The 14,995-nt window shown below is 38.9% G+C and overlaps 2 protein-coding genes across 2 annotated transcripts in view; both read left to right on the top strand.

The window, feature by feature from the left end:
- Positions 1-14,995, top strand: part of LOC142847684 (interferon-inducible GTPase 1-like) — a 43,091-nt gene that overhangs the window by 19,609 nt on the left and 8,487 nt on the right. The window lies entirely within an intron of this gene.
- LOC142847680 (interferon-inducible GTPase 1-like) lies at positions 2,295-12,378 on the top strand. The gene is made up of 2 exons (XM_075968599.1): positions 2,295-2,379; positions 7,943-12,378. Exon 2 carries the CDS (start codon positions 7,964-7,966, stop codon positions 9,203-9,205), a length of 1,242 nt encoding a protein of 413 aa, XP_075824714.1. The 5' UTR covers positions 2,295-2,379; positions 7,943-7,963; the 3' UTR covers positions 9,206-12,378.

The following is a 14,995-nucleotide window of genomic DNA, read 5'->3' as shown; positions in this document are numbered from 1 at the left end:
TAACCACATAGGTTATTGAGAATTACAGGTAGAGTCACCAATGTTTGTCAAATTTACAGTCATGTTAGGTTTGCTAGATGCACAGAGAGGTATCCCACAATGATAGGTAATATTCAAACACTTAAAAGACCTACAGAATATGATGTGTGATGTTCCTCTCTATATGTGTTGCTTTTATTGGTTGATGAATAAAGCTGTTTTGGCCAAAAGCTTAGCAGAGCATAGTCAGGTGGGAAATCTGAACATAGATATATACAGAGAATAGGCAAAGTCAAAAAGATGCCATGTAGCTGCCAAAGGAGGTAGACAACATGTAGCTGCCAAAGAAGGGGGGTAACTATTCAACACTTGAAAACTGAAATAGAGACAATAAAAAAACACAAGCCTAGGGAATTATAGAAAGAGAAATTATGAGAAAACAATCAGGAAGCACAAACACAAGCATGAAAAGCAGAATACAAGAGATGGAAAAGAGACACTCAAGCGCTGAAGATATAAAAGAGGAAATAGACTCATCAGTTAAAGAAAACATTAACTCTAGCAAAAATTTAACCCAAAACATCCAGTTAATATGGAACACCATGAAAAGGCCAAATCTAAGAATAATAGGTATAGAAGGAGAAGTTCAACTCAAAAGCACAGAATGATGGATGGAGGAAGGTCATTGGCTAATAAAGGAACTGCCTTGGCCCATTTTATTGGTTAGGACATAGGTAGGTGGAGTAAACAGAACAGAATGCCGGGAGGAAGAGGAAGTGAGCTCAGACTGGACAGCTCTCCTATCGGGAGCAGACGCCTCAGAGAGAGACGCCATGCTCCCCGCTCCAGGGAAGATGCACGCTATGAAGCTCCGACCCAGGATGGACTTAGGCTAGAATCTTCCCAGTAAGCGCACCTAGGGGCGCTACACAGATGATTAGAAATGGGCTAGTCCAGGTGCGAGAGTTAGCCTAGAAGAGGCTAGGTAGAAATGAGCCAAGCAGTGTTTAAAAGAATACAGTGTCTGTGTAATTATTTCGGGGCATAAGCTAGCCGAGCAGACGGCTGGGGTGTTGGGGACGCAGCCCCGCTGCCCATATTACTACAACAGAAAATATATTTAACAAAATCATAGAAGAAAACTTTCCCAACCTAAAGGAAGATATGCCTATGAAGATACAAGAAGCTTATAAAACATCAAATAGACTGGATCAACAAAAAGTCTTCTTGCCACATAATAATCAAAACACAAAACATACAGAGTAAAGAAAAAATATTAAGAGCTGCAAAGGGAAAAGGCCAAGTAACACATAAAAATAGACCTGTCAGAATTACACCTGACTTCTCACTGGAGACAATAAAAGCCAGAAGGTCATGGTCAAGCATTATGCAGACATTAAGAGACCATGGATGCCTGCCCAAACTAGTATACCCAGCAAAATTTTCAATCACTATAGGAGGACAAAACAAGATATTCCATGATAAAACTACATTTCACCAATACCTAGCCACAAACCCAGCCCTACACAAAATACTAGAAGGAAAACACCAACCCAAGAAAGTTGGCTACACCAGCAAAAACACAGACAACTGATGGTCTCATAGCAGCAAATCCCCCCCCCAAAAAAAGGGAAAACGCACAAATTAACATCACCAACAATGAAAACTAAATTAACAGGAGATAGCAAACACTGGTCATTATATCCCTTAATGTAAATGGACTCACCTCACCGATAAAAAAAGCACAGGCTAACAGATTGAATACAAAAACAGAATCCATCCTTCTTCTACATACAAGAAACACATCTCAACCTCAAAGACAGATATCATCTCCAAGTAAAAGGTTGGGGAAAAAATATACCAATCAAATGGACCTAAGAAACCAGCAGGTGTAGCTATCCTAATACCTAACAAAATAGACTTCAAGCTAAAATCAATGAAAAGAGACAAGGAAGGTCATTTCATAATAGTCACAGGAAAAACCCATCAAGAAGAAATCTCAATACAAAAAATACTATATTTCAAGGGTTTCTGTCCAGCCCAGCTAATAAGCTGCTTCTCTGCTTTCACCGTCTTTTTCCAAGCACTGTTCCACAATGTTATTTTAGGACTGTCCAGGCTTTTCTGCCAAGAAATGAATGTTGATAGAGTGAGAACAGCTGTTGAAGCTATTTCACTTTCCTTTTCTTGTAAATGAAGGTGATTCTCAAAAGATACTAGATCCATGCTCTTTCATGATTGGCCAAATCACTCTGAGAGGGGAGGGGCAGAACCTAGAAGATGGTATAAGTCCTGTATAGGGAGCAGGGGTGGGTTCGTGTAAAGAACCTGGAACATACTGGATGGTGGCTCCTGCAACTGAACTAGAGTGAGCACATACACTGGACACAAGATTCTCTGGTAAGTGGACAGGGGCATTCAGATCTAACTTCTAACCCTCATCGCCTCTCTTCTCTAAAGAACAGATAGGGAACAAGACATTTAGGAACATGCCTTGAGAGTAAGGATCCTCTGCTTGAAAGCTATGGTGCTTTGGTGGGAGGACAGGACTACACAATGGATGGTCTTAGCAAATACTTCAAGTTGAGGTAGGCCTAAAGGAAATAATCTGTACATAGGTTTTGATGTTTCTCATTCCTCTCTCTCTAACATTGTTGTAATTGAATGTTTCAGGTGATGAAGTGTCTCTGCAATATGCCTGAGGTTGTTGTATCTTAGTCTCATTTTGCTACCTAGTTCAGGGTCAATGGTTTAATCCCTTACATCCAGAAGACTCTGGCCTGCAGAGACGAGATCTTTCTGCTCACTGCTTCTGCTGGACCTGCCTGTGGAAATCTGTACCTGAAGCATCTTCTTCAGTGTGCTTTTCCTTATTGTAAAGCAGGAGTGCTAAGGATCTTCTCTCCAACCATGTGGAACATGAGTTGTGTCAGGGTGTGGAAACAGCTGCCATTTAGGCAGGCTTCCTTTTGCAATGCTTGCTTCTCATTTCCTGTGTTCATATTCAGTGGAAAGACCTTGCAGACAACAATCACACTGAAGTCTACATCACAGATCCAGGAGCTAGAACTGACAGAATGAGAGGGGAAAACTGGAAAGATAGAAGAGTGTTTGGGTGCTTTAGGGACATTCTGTCTGTGCCCTGTGGGTGACTATCACCTTCAACAGCAAATCAGGCAAAGGTGTTTATTTAAATAGTCTTAGCTTCCCCTTGGGGACATTTTCTTTACTCAACCTTTCCTGGAATATATATAAAGTCAGTTTGAACCAAGTTCTGCAGCCCTGGTTTCCTGTAAGGTTGTCTGCATTATTCTTGTAGATAGAACAGGGGCTGCCTTACAATGAGTCCGTATGTGCTTATGCTCATACATAGCATGATTCTAAGGACGTCTCTGTTTTGTATTAGACTGTCTTTTTCTTTCACCAGACTCTTGGTACCCACACTTTATAAATGTACTAGGTCTTCACTTTATAAATGTACTAGGTCTTCAATAACCCAATGACCAATTAGAATTACAGAACAGGCACAATTGTTCACAATAAAGTTCAAATGTTTTTATCACAGTCCTCATTCATTGTGATGATAAAGTGCCATCTACTGTATGTTGGTGAGGAAGAAGTGAGCAAGACAAAAGCTCACTCTGCTGAGGTGCATTGTACTATGAGAGGATGACAGCAAATGATCCCAGATGAATATACCTTATGTGGCAGCAAGTATTTGGAAAGAAACAGTGAGAGGGTGGTGGCAGATGCAATGTAATGGCTTGATGACTCTGTAATATGGTATTGAAGAAAGGGTTATAACAATAAGAATGAGAAGTTTTATGTCATTGAAAGGTTATATTCCTAATGGAGAGTAGCTCCAAGTCGTGAAAAAGATAAGAGAAAAGTAAATCTAAGAAAATTAAAAAATATTTCAACCAAATATTTCAACCAAATACAGTAGTTAGGCTTACTGACATCTTTTGAAAACATCAATAAAACGGACAAATTAGAGTTATTTGAACATTTGAGAGACATCATATTGATTAAACACTCATGTAAATTATCATTCATTATATTTATAAAAATTAGATGTGTGTTGATTACATTTCCATTCATCTGAAGGCACACACTGAAGGAAGTGTGCACAAATGAAGAAAATATCTGGGACTTGACAGACAACACTGCAGTCAGATTAGATGCAAGACAATCGTTCTGGTTCTATTATTCCTGACGCTGGCGTAAGGATTCATACTATTTTTTATATAATTTTCTATAATTAAGGATTTCATTGAGACCTGGACAAAATTTATTCTTGTTTCCTTTCTACGGCTTTTATAAACATCAAGAAGATATGGATTTTGAAAATAGAAATGAGTTTTTGGTAGTATGGGAGGTTCTTCTGCACATGTGTTGCTTTTATAGGTTAATGAATAAAGAAACTGCCTTGGCCTCTTGATATGGCAGAGCTTAGGTAGGAGGGGAAAACTAAATGGCATGCTGGGAAAAGAGTCAGAGAGAAGCCATGGAGCCACCACCAGCGACAGATGTGCTGAAACTTTGCCAGTAAGCCGCTGTCATGTGGCAATACACAGATTAATAGAAATAGGTTAAATTAATATGTAAGAGTTAGCCAATAAGAAGCTGGAGCTAATGGGCCAAGCAGTGATTTAATTAATACAGTTTCTGGTGATTATTTCAGGTCTAAGCTAGACAAACAGCTGGGAACCAAACAAGTGCCATCCTTCCTACAATTAGCATGCCAATGTGGTAGACTAAATCAATGTAAAACCTGAGAGGGAACAAACTCTAGACAAAAAAAAAAAAAATAGCCGCCTTTTTTTTTTCAGCTGGCTACATGCTGCAGCTCCTTTAGGGGAGGTTTTCCTGACTTGGCCATAGCAGAAAAGCCATGCTGTTTTAAAATGCTGGCTTTCTGGGACATGATCCCAGTGCAACCTCTGACTCTTTCAGGAGACCGAATATTTGAATGGGGTTTGTGAGCAACATGCTGCAGCTTGCTTGATGGCAACTTGTACCAGCTGTGTACCTGGAAGTGAGGCAGTGTGCATGGATTTCTGAGGCAACGAGCAGCTCCACAATGCTGGACTGGGTGGGGCAAGCAGGCACTGCCTTATTTCCCCTATCAATGGCACATTTAAGTTTTTAAAAAGCGCTTAGCATTTTAAGAAGTGCTCCTGGACAGTAAAAAATTACAGATATTCAATAAAGACAATCCAGATGAATCATAGTGTTGGATAAATGTATGTAGGCTTGGGAAAGAAAAAAGAATTATAGAGAGTTATAAAAATAAGTAAAAGGCTATCATTGGTGTTTTTGATTTTAGCCATTCTGACAGGTGTAAGATGGTATCTCAAAGTTGTTTTGATTTGCATTTCCCTGATTGCTAAGGAGGTTGAGCATGACCTTAAGTGTCTTTTGGCCATTTGAACTTCTTCTGTTGAGAATTCTCTGTTCAGCTCAGTGCCCCATTTTTTAATTGGGTTAATTAGCATTTTAAAGTCTAGTTTTTTGAGTTCTCTATATATTTTGGAGATCAGACCTTTATCTGTTGCGGGGTTGGTGAAGATCTTCTCCCAGTTGGTGGGTTGCCTTTTTGTCTTAGTGACAGTGTCCTTTGCTTTACAGAAGCTTCTCAGTTTTAGTAGGTCCCATTTATTCAATGTTGCCCTTAATGTCTGTGCTGCTGGGGTTATACCTAGGAAGTGATCTCCTGTGCCCATCTGTTGTAGGGTACTCCCCACTTTCTCTTCTATCAGGTTCAGTGTGTTCGGACTGATATTGAGGTCTTTAATCCATTTGGACTTGATGGATGGAGATAGAGACAGAGACCCACACTTCAGCACTGGACTGAGCTCCCAAGGTCCCAATGAGGAGCAGAAGGAGGGAGAACATGAGCAAGGAAGTCAGGACCACGAGGGGTGCACCCACCCACTGAGACAGTGGGGCTGATCTATTGGGAACTCACCAAGGCCAGCTGGACTATGACTGAAAAAGCATGGGATAAAACTGGACTCTCTGAACATGGCGAACAATGAGGGCTGATGAGAAGCCAAGGACAATGGCACGGGGTTTTGATCCTACTTAATGTGCTGGCTTTGTGGGAGCCTAGCCAGTTTGGATGTTCACCTTCCTAGACATGGACGGAGGGGGGAGGACCTTGGACTTTCCACAGGACAGGGAACCCTGACTGCTCTTTGGACTGGAGAGGGAGGGGGAGAAGAGTGGGGGGAGGGGGAGAAGGGTGGGAGGAGGGGGAGGGAAATGGGAGGCTGGGAGGAGGGGGAAACTCTTTTTTTCCTTTTTCCCAATAAAAAAATAATAATAAAATAAAAAAAAAGAAGTAAAAGGTAAAGTCCTTAAATAGGCAAAGTATAGACAGTCATAGATTAAAGGGAGTAAATAAAAAATAAGCCACATAAAATGGAAACTACACAGAAAGTCTGGATTATGTATATTATTGTATTATCTTTGAATTTTTTGACTGTGAAGAAGCTGAATACAGAGAGACATTTCATTGTATGGGCTGCTAAGCTAAATATATATATATATATATATATATATATATATATATATATATACATACATATATCTTAAAGGTATCTTGATTTCAAAATATGGATCTAAGGATATGTTGCTTTGGAAAACGGGTTCTTATTTTGTTTTCACAGAAGATGAGAACCTGTGGATTGCTTCCAGACCAATATGGTTTGATGAAACAAGACTCCCTGAAAGGTTGCCATGAACACCCCCACAAAGAAAATACTTTACCCAATAAATAGCAGAAAGCATTTTGGAGAAACTATGCCCATATTCGCAAATATTGCTTATAAATTTTTTCTACATTTAAAGGGGATATTCAATAGAGATTTGCATTGGTACGGATTTTGGTTTATTGATACAAATTTAAGGTCAATTTTGTTATACTGTATATGTATGTGTATATATATATTTCTGTTCTTGATTAATGTATTGTGATTGTGCAGTTTATTTAAAAAGGTAATGCATAATTAATAAATATAGGTAAAGCTTGTAGTCACGTTAGATAGGTTTTCTAGATATATAGAGACATATTTCAGATAGATAGATATTCTTCAAATCCTTAGAGACTTTCAGAATATGGGATTTTAAATGTTTTAATAACTTAGGACTTTTCATGTGTTGCTTTTATTGCTTAATGAATAAAGAAACTACTTAGGCCTTGTGATAGGGTAGAACTTAGGTAGGCAGGGAAAACTAAATTATGTTCAGGGAGAAAGGAGGAAGCATCAGAAAGAAGCCATAGAGCCACCACCAGAAACAGATGTGTGAAAACTGTACCAGTAAGCCACTATAACGTGACAATACACAGATTAATAAAAATGGGTTAAATTAATATATAAGAGTTAGCCAATAAAAAGCTAATGGGGGAAACAGTGATTTAATTAATACAGTTTCTATTAATTAATTAATTTTGAGTCTAAGCTAGTCTGGTAACTGGGAAACAATAAGATCCCACCTTCCTACATTTGGGTTTACCCAGTCTGATCACAGTCCATTGCTGTAGGATGTCACCACAGAAACTCTACAGGAATAGAAACAGGAACAATGGGAGAATGTTGTTTACTAGCTTGCTCCCAGTAGTTCAAAATGTTTTCTTAAATTACCCAGGACCACCACCCCAAGGGTGGTACCACCAAGATTGAATTGTGACATCCCACATAAATCCTCAGTCAAGAAAATGCTCCATAGGCATGTCCCAAGTTCATTCCGATGGGAGAAATTTCTCAAATGAGATTTTCTCCTCCAATAGGAATATAGCAGGTGTCTTGTTGACAAAAACAAAAAATCAGCAGAAAATGTACGGGAACTAGACAATATCAGAGCATAGCTAAGGCTGCAGCACAGAGAAGAAACACAGTGCTAAGGAAAATGTCATCTTTGATCTTTTGCAAATAACTCTCTCTTGCTTTTTTTTCAGTGATTATTTTTTATCAGAATCATGGGTCAGTTATTCTCTGATACATCTAACAATGAAGACAATGGAGATTTGGTGTCCAGTGCCACTACATATTTTATGGAGATTAAGGCAGAAACCAAAATCATTTCTCAGGAGACTATCCATTTAATAGAATTTCATCTGAAAAAGGGAAACATTCAAGGGGCAAACTCTGTAATCAATGATGCTTTAAAAAATATTGATAAGGCCCCAATAAACATTGCTGTGACAGGAGAGTCTGGAGGAGGGAAGTCCAGCTTCATCAATGCCCTGAGGAGGGTGGAACCTGAAGACCAAGATGCAGCTGAAGAAGGGGTAACAGAAACAACCATGATGAGAACTCCATACAAACACCCCAAAATTCAAACTTTGACTTTATGGGACCTGCCTGGCATTGGAACTATGAACTTTCCACCAAAAGATTATCTGGAGAAAGTGAAATTCCAAGAGTATGATTTCTTCATTATTGTTTCTGCCACACGTTTTACAAAACTTGAACTAGACCTTGCCAAAGCAATCAGATTCATGAAAAAGAATTACTACTTTGTACGAACCAAGGTGGACAATGATTTACAAAATGAAAAGAAATCCAAACCACGCACCTTTGACGGAGAAAAGACCCTGCAGCAGATCAGAAGCTACTGTGTGAACACCTTTACTCAGAATAACATGGATGAACCACAGATTTTCCTGATTTCGAACAGACATTTATCTGACTATGATTTTCCAGTTCTGATGGACACTCTGATTAAGGATCTTCCTAATCAAAAGCGCCACAATTTTATGCTTTCCTTACCTAATATTACAGAGGCAGCCATTGACAGAAAGCACAAGATTATGCAGCAGTATATTTGGTTGGAAGCCTTCAAGGATGGAATTTTGGCTACTGTTCCTGTAGTGGGCATGATCAGGGATGATGTGGAGAAGCTGAAGGAGAAGTTAAACCACTATCGAGTCCTCTTTGGAGTGGATGATGAATCTGTGGAAGTCATGGCTAAGGATTCCCAAGTGCCTGTTGAACAACTAAGAAAAATCATTAAATCACCTTATTTGTTAGAAACTAAGAAAGAAGAAACATTAGGAGAATTGTTTTTAAAATATTTGGAGAAATTTGCCTCAGCTAGTGGTGGGCCCCTTGCTTCAGGTCTTTACTTTAGTAAAACCTTTTACTTACAATTTCTTTTCCTTGACACAGTGACTGAAGATGCCAAAGTTCTCCTACGTGTGACATACTCAAAAAACTAGTTCAAACTCAACTCAGTCACAGTTACTGACCATGATAAGATCAAACAGTTAATGCCACGGAGTCACTGGATAAATTCCCTATATGATATCTTTTATTTACGCTAGCCAATCCCCTACCACCAAGGGGAGACCTAATGGTAAGGGCCATGTGCATTAATTTGTTTGAACCTGACAATCCCCAGCTTGAACTCTGTACCTTCCTCTTGGTCTTTCAACTCCACATGCACACTTGAATATGCACCCACAGCACACACACACACACACACACACACACACATATATATATATATATATATATATACATACATACATTCATGCCCCCACACAGAGCATAAAACACTTGCCATGCCATGCAGATAGAAGGAACAGAGATCAATTTACACAACCTGTATAAATGTTGAGTGAGTGTGACAGCCACCTTGTACTCCAAACTTAGAAGTCAGAAAGAGTGAAACCATGGAGCAAGCTAGATCATGTAAATCTGCAAGCTCAGGGTTCAATTGACAGACCCTACCTTGGAAAATAACAGAAAGCAATTGAAGATAAGGCCTAACATAAGCCTGACATTGCCACACACATGTGAACATCCATACATACCATATAGAGAGACACATTTTAAACATGAAATAAAATAAGACTTAGGGAGTAAAAATAAAGTCTTAGAAAGTACTGTTGAGAAATATTATTTTAAGATTTGTTACATTTGTTTATGCTGTGGAACATTTGTTTTAATGATGCAAAGTTGTATTGCATGCTTCTTTGTTGTGTTTGTTTGATTCTCTGAAGTTGTGTTACTTTGCCCGTCTAAAACACCTAACTGGTCTAATAAAGAGCTGAAGGGCCAATAGCAAGGTAGTAGAAAGTATAGGAGATGCTAGCATGCAGAGAGAAGAAATAAAATGAGATAAACAGGGATTGGAATGTACGAAAGAACTCGGAGCAAGAAAAGTAGTGGCCAGCCACACAGCCAAACTGCCACATAGCCAGAAATGGAATAAGAAGGAAAGAAAAGATATACAGAAAAAGGGGAAAGAAAATGCCAAGGGGCAAAAGGTATATGGGATAATTTAAGTTAAGAAAAGCTTAAAAGAACAAGCCATGCCTAGGCCAGGCATTTATAATAATAAGTCTCTGTGTGTAGTTATTTTGAAGCTGTGTGATGAGCCCCACAAAGGGCCAAAGTCTAAAATCAAACAACATTTTGGTGTATCAGCATGGGGCTTGAAAATTGTGGAGAACCAAAAATGTGAGCCTATTCCACCTTGTCTGAAGATCAGAGATTTTGAGGTTACTCGATGTTGTTGGCAACTGTGGCTGCACACCTTGACCTAGAGTGTAGTTACTTGGTGTTTGAGACATTAAGATGGCCCATAGAGGTAGATGCTCTCCACCCTGACCAAAGGTCAGAATTCAAGCACACTTCTGCTCCATACACACACACACACACACACACACAGGTCTGTGACTCAGACATATTGCTCAGTAGCTCATTTCAGGAGAAGGGATGTGACAGTGAAGCACGATTATTAAAAACTCAGAAACAGAATTTGGGGTTCAACCTACAAGTCAGAAAAGCAAAACAGCCAGTGACTGGCTCTTGCCTTGACTTCAGTCCAAAATGGTGATCCTGCCTCCAGGAATCTCAAAATGAGACTGAGGGCTGTCTCCTGCCATCTTATAATCCTCTTTAGTTCTGGGAATAAAGATGTGTATTACTACCACCTGGTTTCTATGGAAAGTTGGTGTGGGATTTCCCTCTGTATACTAAATTACCATAAATGAATAAAGAAACTTCTTTGGACCTATAGCAGGGCAGAACTTAGGTAGGTGGGGAAGATGGAACTGAATGCTGGGAGAAAGAACGGCAGGGTCAGAGAGATGCCTTGGTGTCAGCAGAGACAGACGTGCTGCAACTTTAGCCAGTAAGCCACAGCCATGTGGCGATACACAGATTAATAGAAATGGGTTCAATTAAGATGTAAGAGTTAGCCAATAAGAGCTAATGGGGCCAAGCAGTGAATTTACTTAATACAGATTCTGTGTGATTATTTTGGGTCTAAGCTATCTGGGCAGGCAGGACAAACAAGCAGCCCCTCCTCCAATAGCAAGTTAGTGTGGCTGCTGGGATTAAATATGTGTATCATTGTTGTTTCGTGTGTAAGGCTGGCCAGAATGGCTGTTTTACTTTTCTGATCTGTAGACAAGTTTCATTTATTAAAATACAAATGAACTAACACTACATTTCCCCTTTGTGTCTAAAATAAAAAAAAAATAATGCTATAGCTAATACAAAAAACTATATATAATAAGTACAATAACTATATAAAAATATATACAGACAATATATATATCAACAATATCTAGTCCATTTGAATTTGACAAATCCATAGAATATATTCCATATCTATTATATCTTGGTGAGTCCAAAGTCTTATAACTAATTTACTTTCTATCTTAACTTGCAATCTGTGACAGCTAAACAAGGAAAACTATAACTATCTAGTCTTCAGCTCCTTCAGAGATCCAAGAAAAAAAATGTTAACTGAGTAAGCAGGAAGTGCAAGCAAGTGACTTCTAAAAAATGTGAGTAATGACAGAAACAACTGGCTGCCTGGACAGTAATCCAAGTTCCTGTGCAACACTTGGGTAGCCTACAGGTCTAGCATATTCAACAGACTTTTCAATGAAGCAGGAAACTCTGAAGGGCTTTTCCTCCTTGTTTTGACAATGTTTGACAGTCACTTTCTTTTGTGTCCTGCTTGTCTAATTAGGACAGCGTACTCTAGCAGTCAAGGCAGGGGTATTTTCTTGCCCAGTGACTTATTTTTGTCACAAGGAAAGTGATCTCCATGTGGATCATTTTCTCTGGAGGAGATTGGTGCTGCCAAGAGCAGACACGTGTCATTGCCATAAAAAGATCCTATGGTATTAAAACATCTTAAATGCCATATTCTGTAGATTTCTGAGGTGTTTGAAGATGTACTAATTATCTAAAGTTTATCTTTGTTTGACCTTGAAAACGTACCTAAGTTTTGTTATACTAGAGGACAACCTAGTATAACCTCCATTTCCTTATTGTCCTAAACAGTTGGCAATAATAACTTTCAAGAATAAAATTTTCTGTTACATTGTTAAATGAGTTATAAAGTTACAACACCTTGAAAAACAGAAGATATGGACAGTTTATCCTAATAAAATTAATCTCAAATTTGTATACATATACAAAATTTGTATACAATATACAAAAGTTGAATACAATGTAAAACATTTAAGGACTTTTAGTTGAATTTGGGCATCATATTATTAAATTTGCTTCCTGCTTTGAGGAGGCTATGGTACCTTTAGGGGATACTAAAAGAAAAAATTTTAATTAATTATCAAGTCCTGAGAGAGGTAGCAGTATTGTTTTTGTTCTGTCTATGTGTAATGGGAAAGCACAGGGCTTGTCTCAAATCCTGGCTAGAGCAGTCTCTGAGTCTGCTAGCAACTTTGAAATTGTTCTCAGCAGTTTGCAATCCAAACTGATGTATAAATGTTGCTATCAACTGAATAACATCATATCAACCAGGTAGAATCATTGTTGTGGGGCCCCATCCCCTTCATGGAGACTTCAAAGATTACTGTAGAAAAATGTATTATAAACTGTGAAAAACTTAAATATTATTTATAGCAAAACAGAAAGTCTGAATTTCAATAGACACATACTCAAAGAAAGGTACCATAGAGATGAAAATGGTAGAAAGAGAAATAAAATTTTGAGAGCAGAGTCTTGATACCGTTAGTCCCTAGATTTTCTCTTCCTTTTGACACACACCAGGTGCTTCCTGATATGAAACACAAACTCTGACTTTTTCTTGTAACAGCACACTTGGATTTAGAGGAGAGCCACTGTCCGACTCCAAAGTCAGCTTTGATTTTTAAGTGAGTCTCAACTACAATTATACTGAGAAGTAGGGAAATATATGTTTAGATAGTGAGATTAGATAGAGTTTACTCTCAGAGGATACTGGTATTATAATTCATATTTCTCTTTGCTTGGTGATTCTAGTTAGCTATGTTTTCTTCTTTAGGCATCTAGATGTCCAAGGTCTCTTGTCTTTTCAAAGATGGATGTTTTCCTGCAAAGACAACAACAGAACCCTTCCACAACCCTTATGAGATTTCCCTACAACCTGTAAGTTGTCACCTCTGAGAATGAGCTGTCACTTCTCTTTATCAAGAGGTTTCTCCTTTTCAAATCACATCTTGATTAATTTTGATGATATGTATAGCTTTTCTTCTCCTGTGGAAACAAGGAGAAAATCCCCTTCCCCAACATAGTACATCTACTGGTTTCCATTCTGAGGTCAACACATCTTTGAAATACACCAGCTGATTTAACTCAGAGGGTTTTTTTTTCTGTTATCCATTGTCTCTCTGAAACCCCTGTTCCATTCTCATAATCATTAAGAAAATTCAAGGTTAAGAAAGCATTATGCAATTTATTTCTATAAGTATTTATCATACCTTTCTGTTTTTCTAACATATCCTTTATAGTTCAGTTTGATCTTTCTATAACTGCCTAATGTGTATGATTGTTTGGATAGGTATAATATGCTTTATATTATAATAAGCAAAAACTGTTTTATTTTCTTAGACACATATGCTGGAGCATTGTCTGACTTTATTTGCCCAGCTACGCTCATGACGGCCATAACTTCTAGCAAATGTGTGATTACTAAATCAGCCTTTTCCTAACTCAAGGCAATTGCCCTTTGAAAACCTGAGTAGGTAGGTATCAACGGTGTGGTGTACATATTTCAGTTTTCCAAATTCTACAAAATGGAACACATCCTTCTGTAAGATTTCATACTTTTGAGCACACTTTGGGTTACTTTCTGCAGGGAAAATAGCAACAACAAAATCCACCTAAAGTACTATCCTGGAAATGAGCTCCCATGGCATAACTGACCATGGCAGGTATCTTCATTGCTGTTGGATGGTCTTTCCCTCTTGTGACCAGATGCTACTCCATGTTCTCCCTGTATAGTAGCTTAAGATGCACTTGAGTTCCTACAAACAGGTGTTATAAGTGATCTGTGTGTTATTTCTCATGGGAACTCAAAAACATTGAAATTGCTTGGTCTGGGCACTTTACACGTTCCAAATATCCATCCACGGGTGCTATTTAATGTATGCCCAATGTTTATAAGCTGTTGACTGGCTCACAAAATCAAGAAAGAGGTTCTGAGCAAGGCAAACATGAAGATTCCCTGCTGTAAATCAGCAATCAGGAGGCTATTGTAGGAAAATCACCAGGAGCTCAAGATCAGTCTTTACTACATAGTCCTACATGGATACTAGACCTACGTGGTATACAAAGGAAGATGCTGTTTCAAAATATTTTTTTAATATCTGAAAGTGATTTTTTTATTGATAAAAGAAGAATAAAGAAAAAGAAACAAATTTCCAACTCCTCCCAGCCTCCCCTTTCCCTCCCCCTCCTCCCACTCTTCTCCCCCTCCTCCCACTCTTCTCCCCTCCTCCCACCCCTCTCCCCTTCCCCCCACTCCTCTCCCCCTCCCTCTCCAGTCCAAAGAGCAGTCAGGGTTCCCTGCCCTGTGGTAAGTCCTAGGTCCTCCCCCCTCCGTCCATATCTAGGAAGGTGAACATCCAAACTGGCTAGGCTCCCACCAAGCCAGCAGATTGCGTAGGATCAAAACTGCGTGCCATTGTCCTTGGCGTCTCATCAGCCCTCATTGTTCGTCATGATCAGAGAGTTCAGTTTTATCCCATGCTTTTTTTGGTAAT

Source organism: Microtus pennsylvanicus, chromosome 4 (assembly GCF_037038515.1).
Source record: "Microtus pennsylvanicus isolate mMicPen1 chromosome 4, mMicPen1.hap1, whole genome shotgun sequence".
NCBI lineage: Eukaryota > Metazoa > Chordata > Mammalia > Rodentia > Cricetidae > Microtus > Microtus pennsylvanicus.
The sequence above is the reverse complement of the archived record's forward strand: the minus strand, read 5'-3'. Positions and strand labels throughout refer to the sequence as shown.

What these genes read in the sequence shown, in the direction of transcription:
- LOC142847680 (XM_075968599.1), top strand. Translation starts at nt 7,964, where the DNA reads ATGGGTCAGTTATTCTCTGATACATCTAACAATGAAGACAATGGAGAT.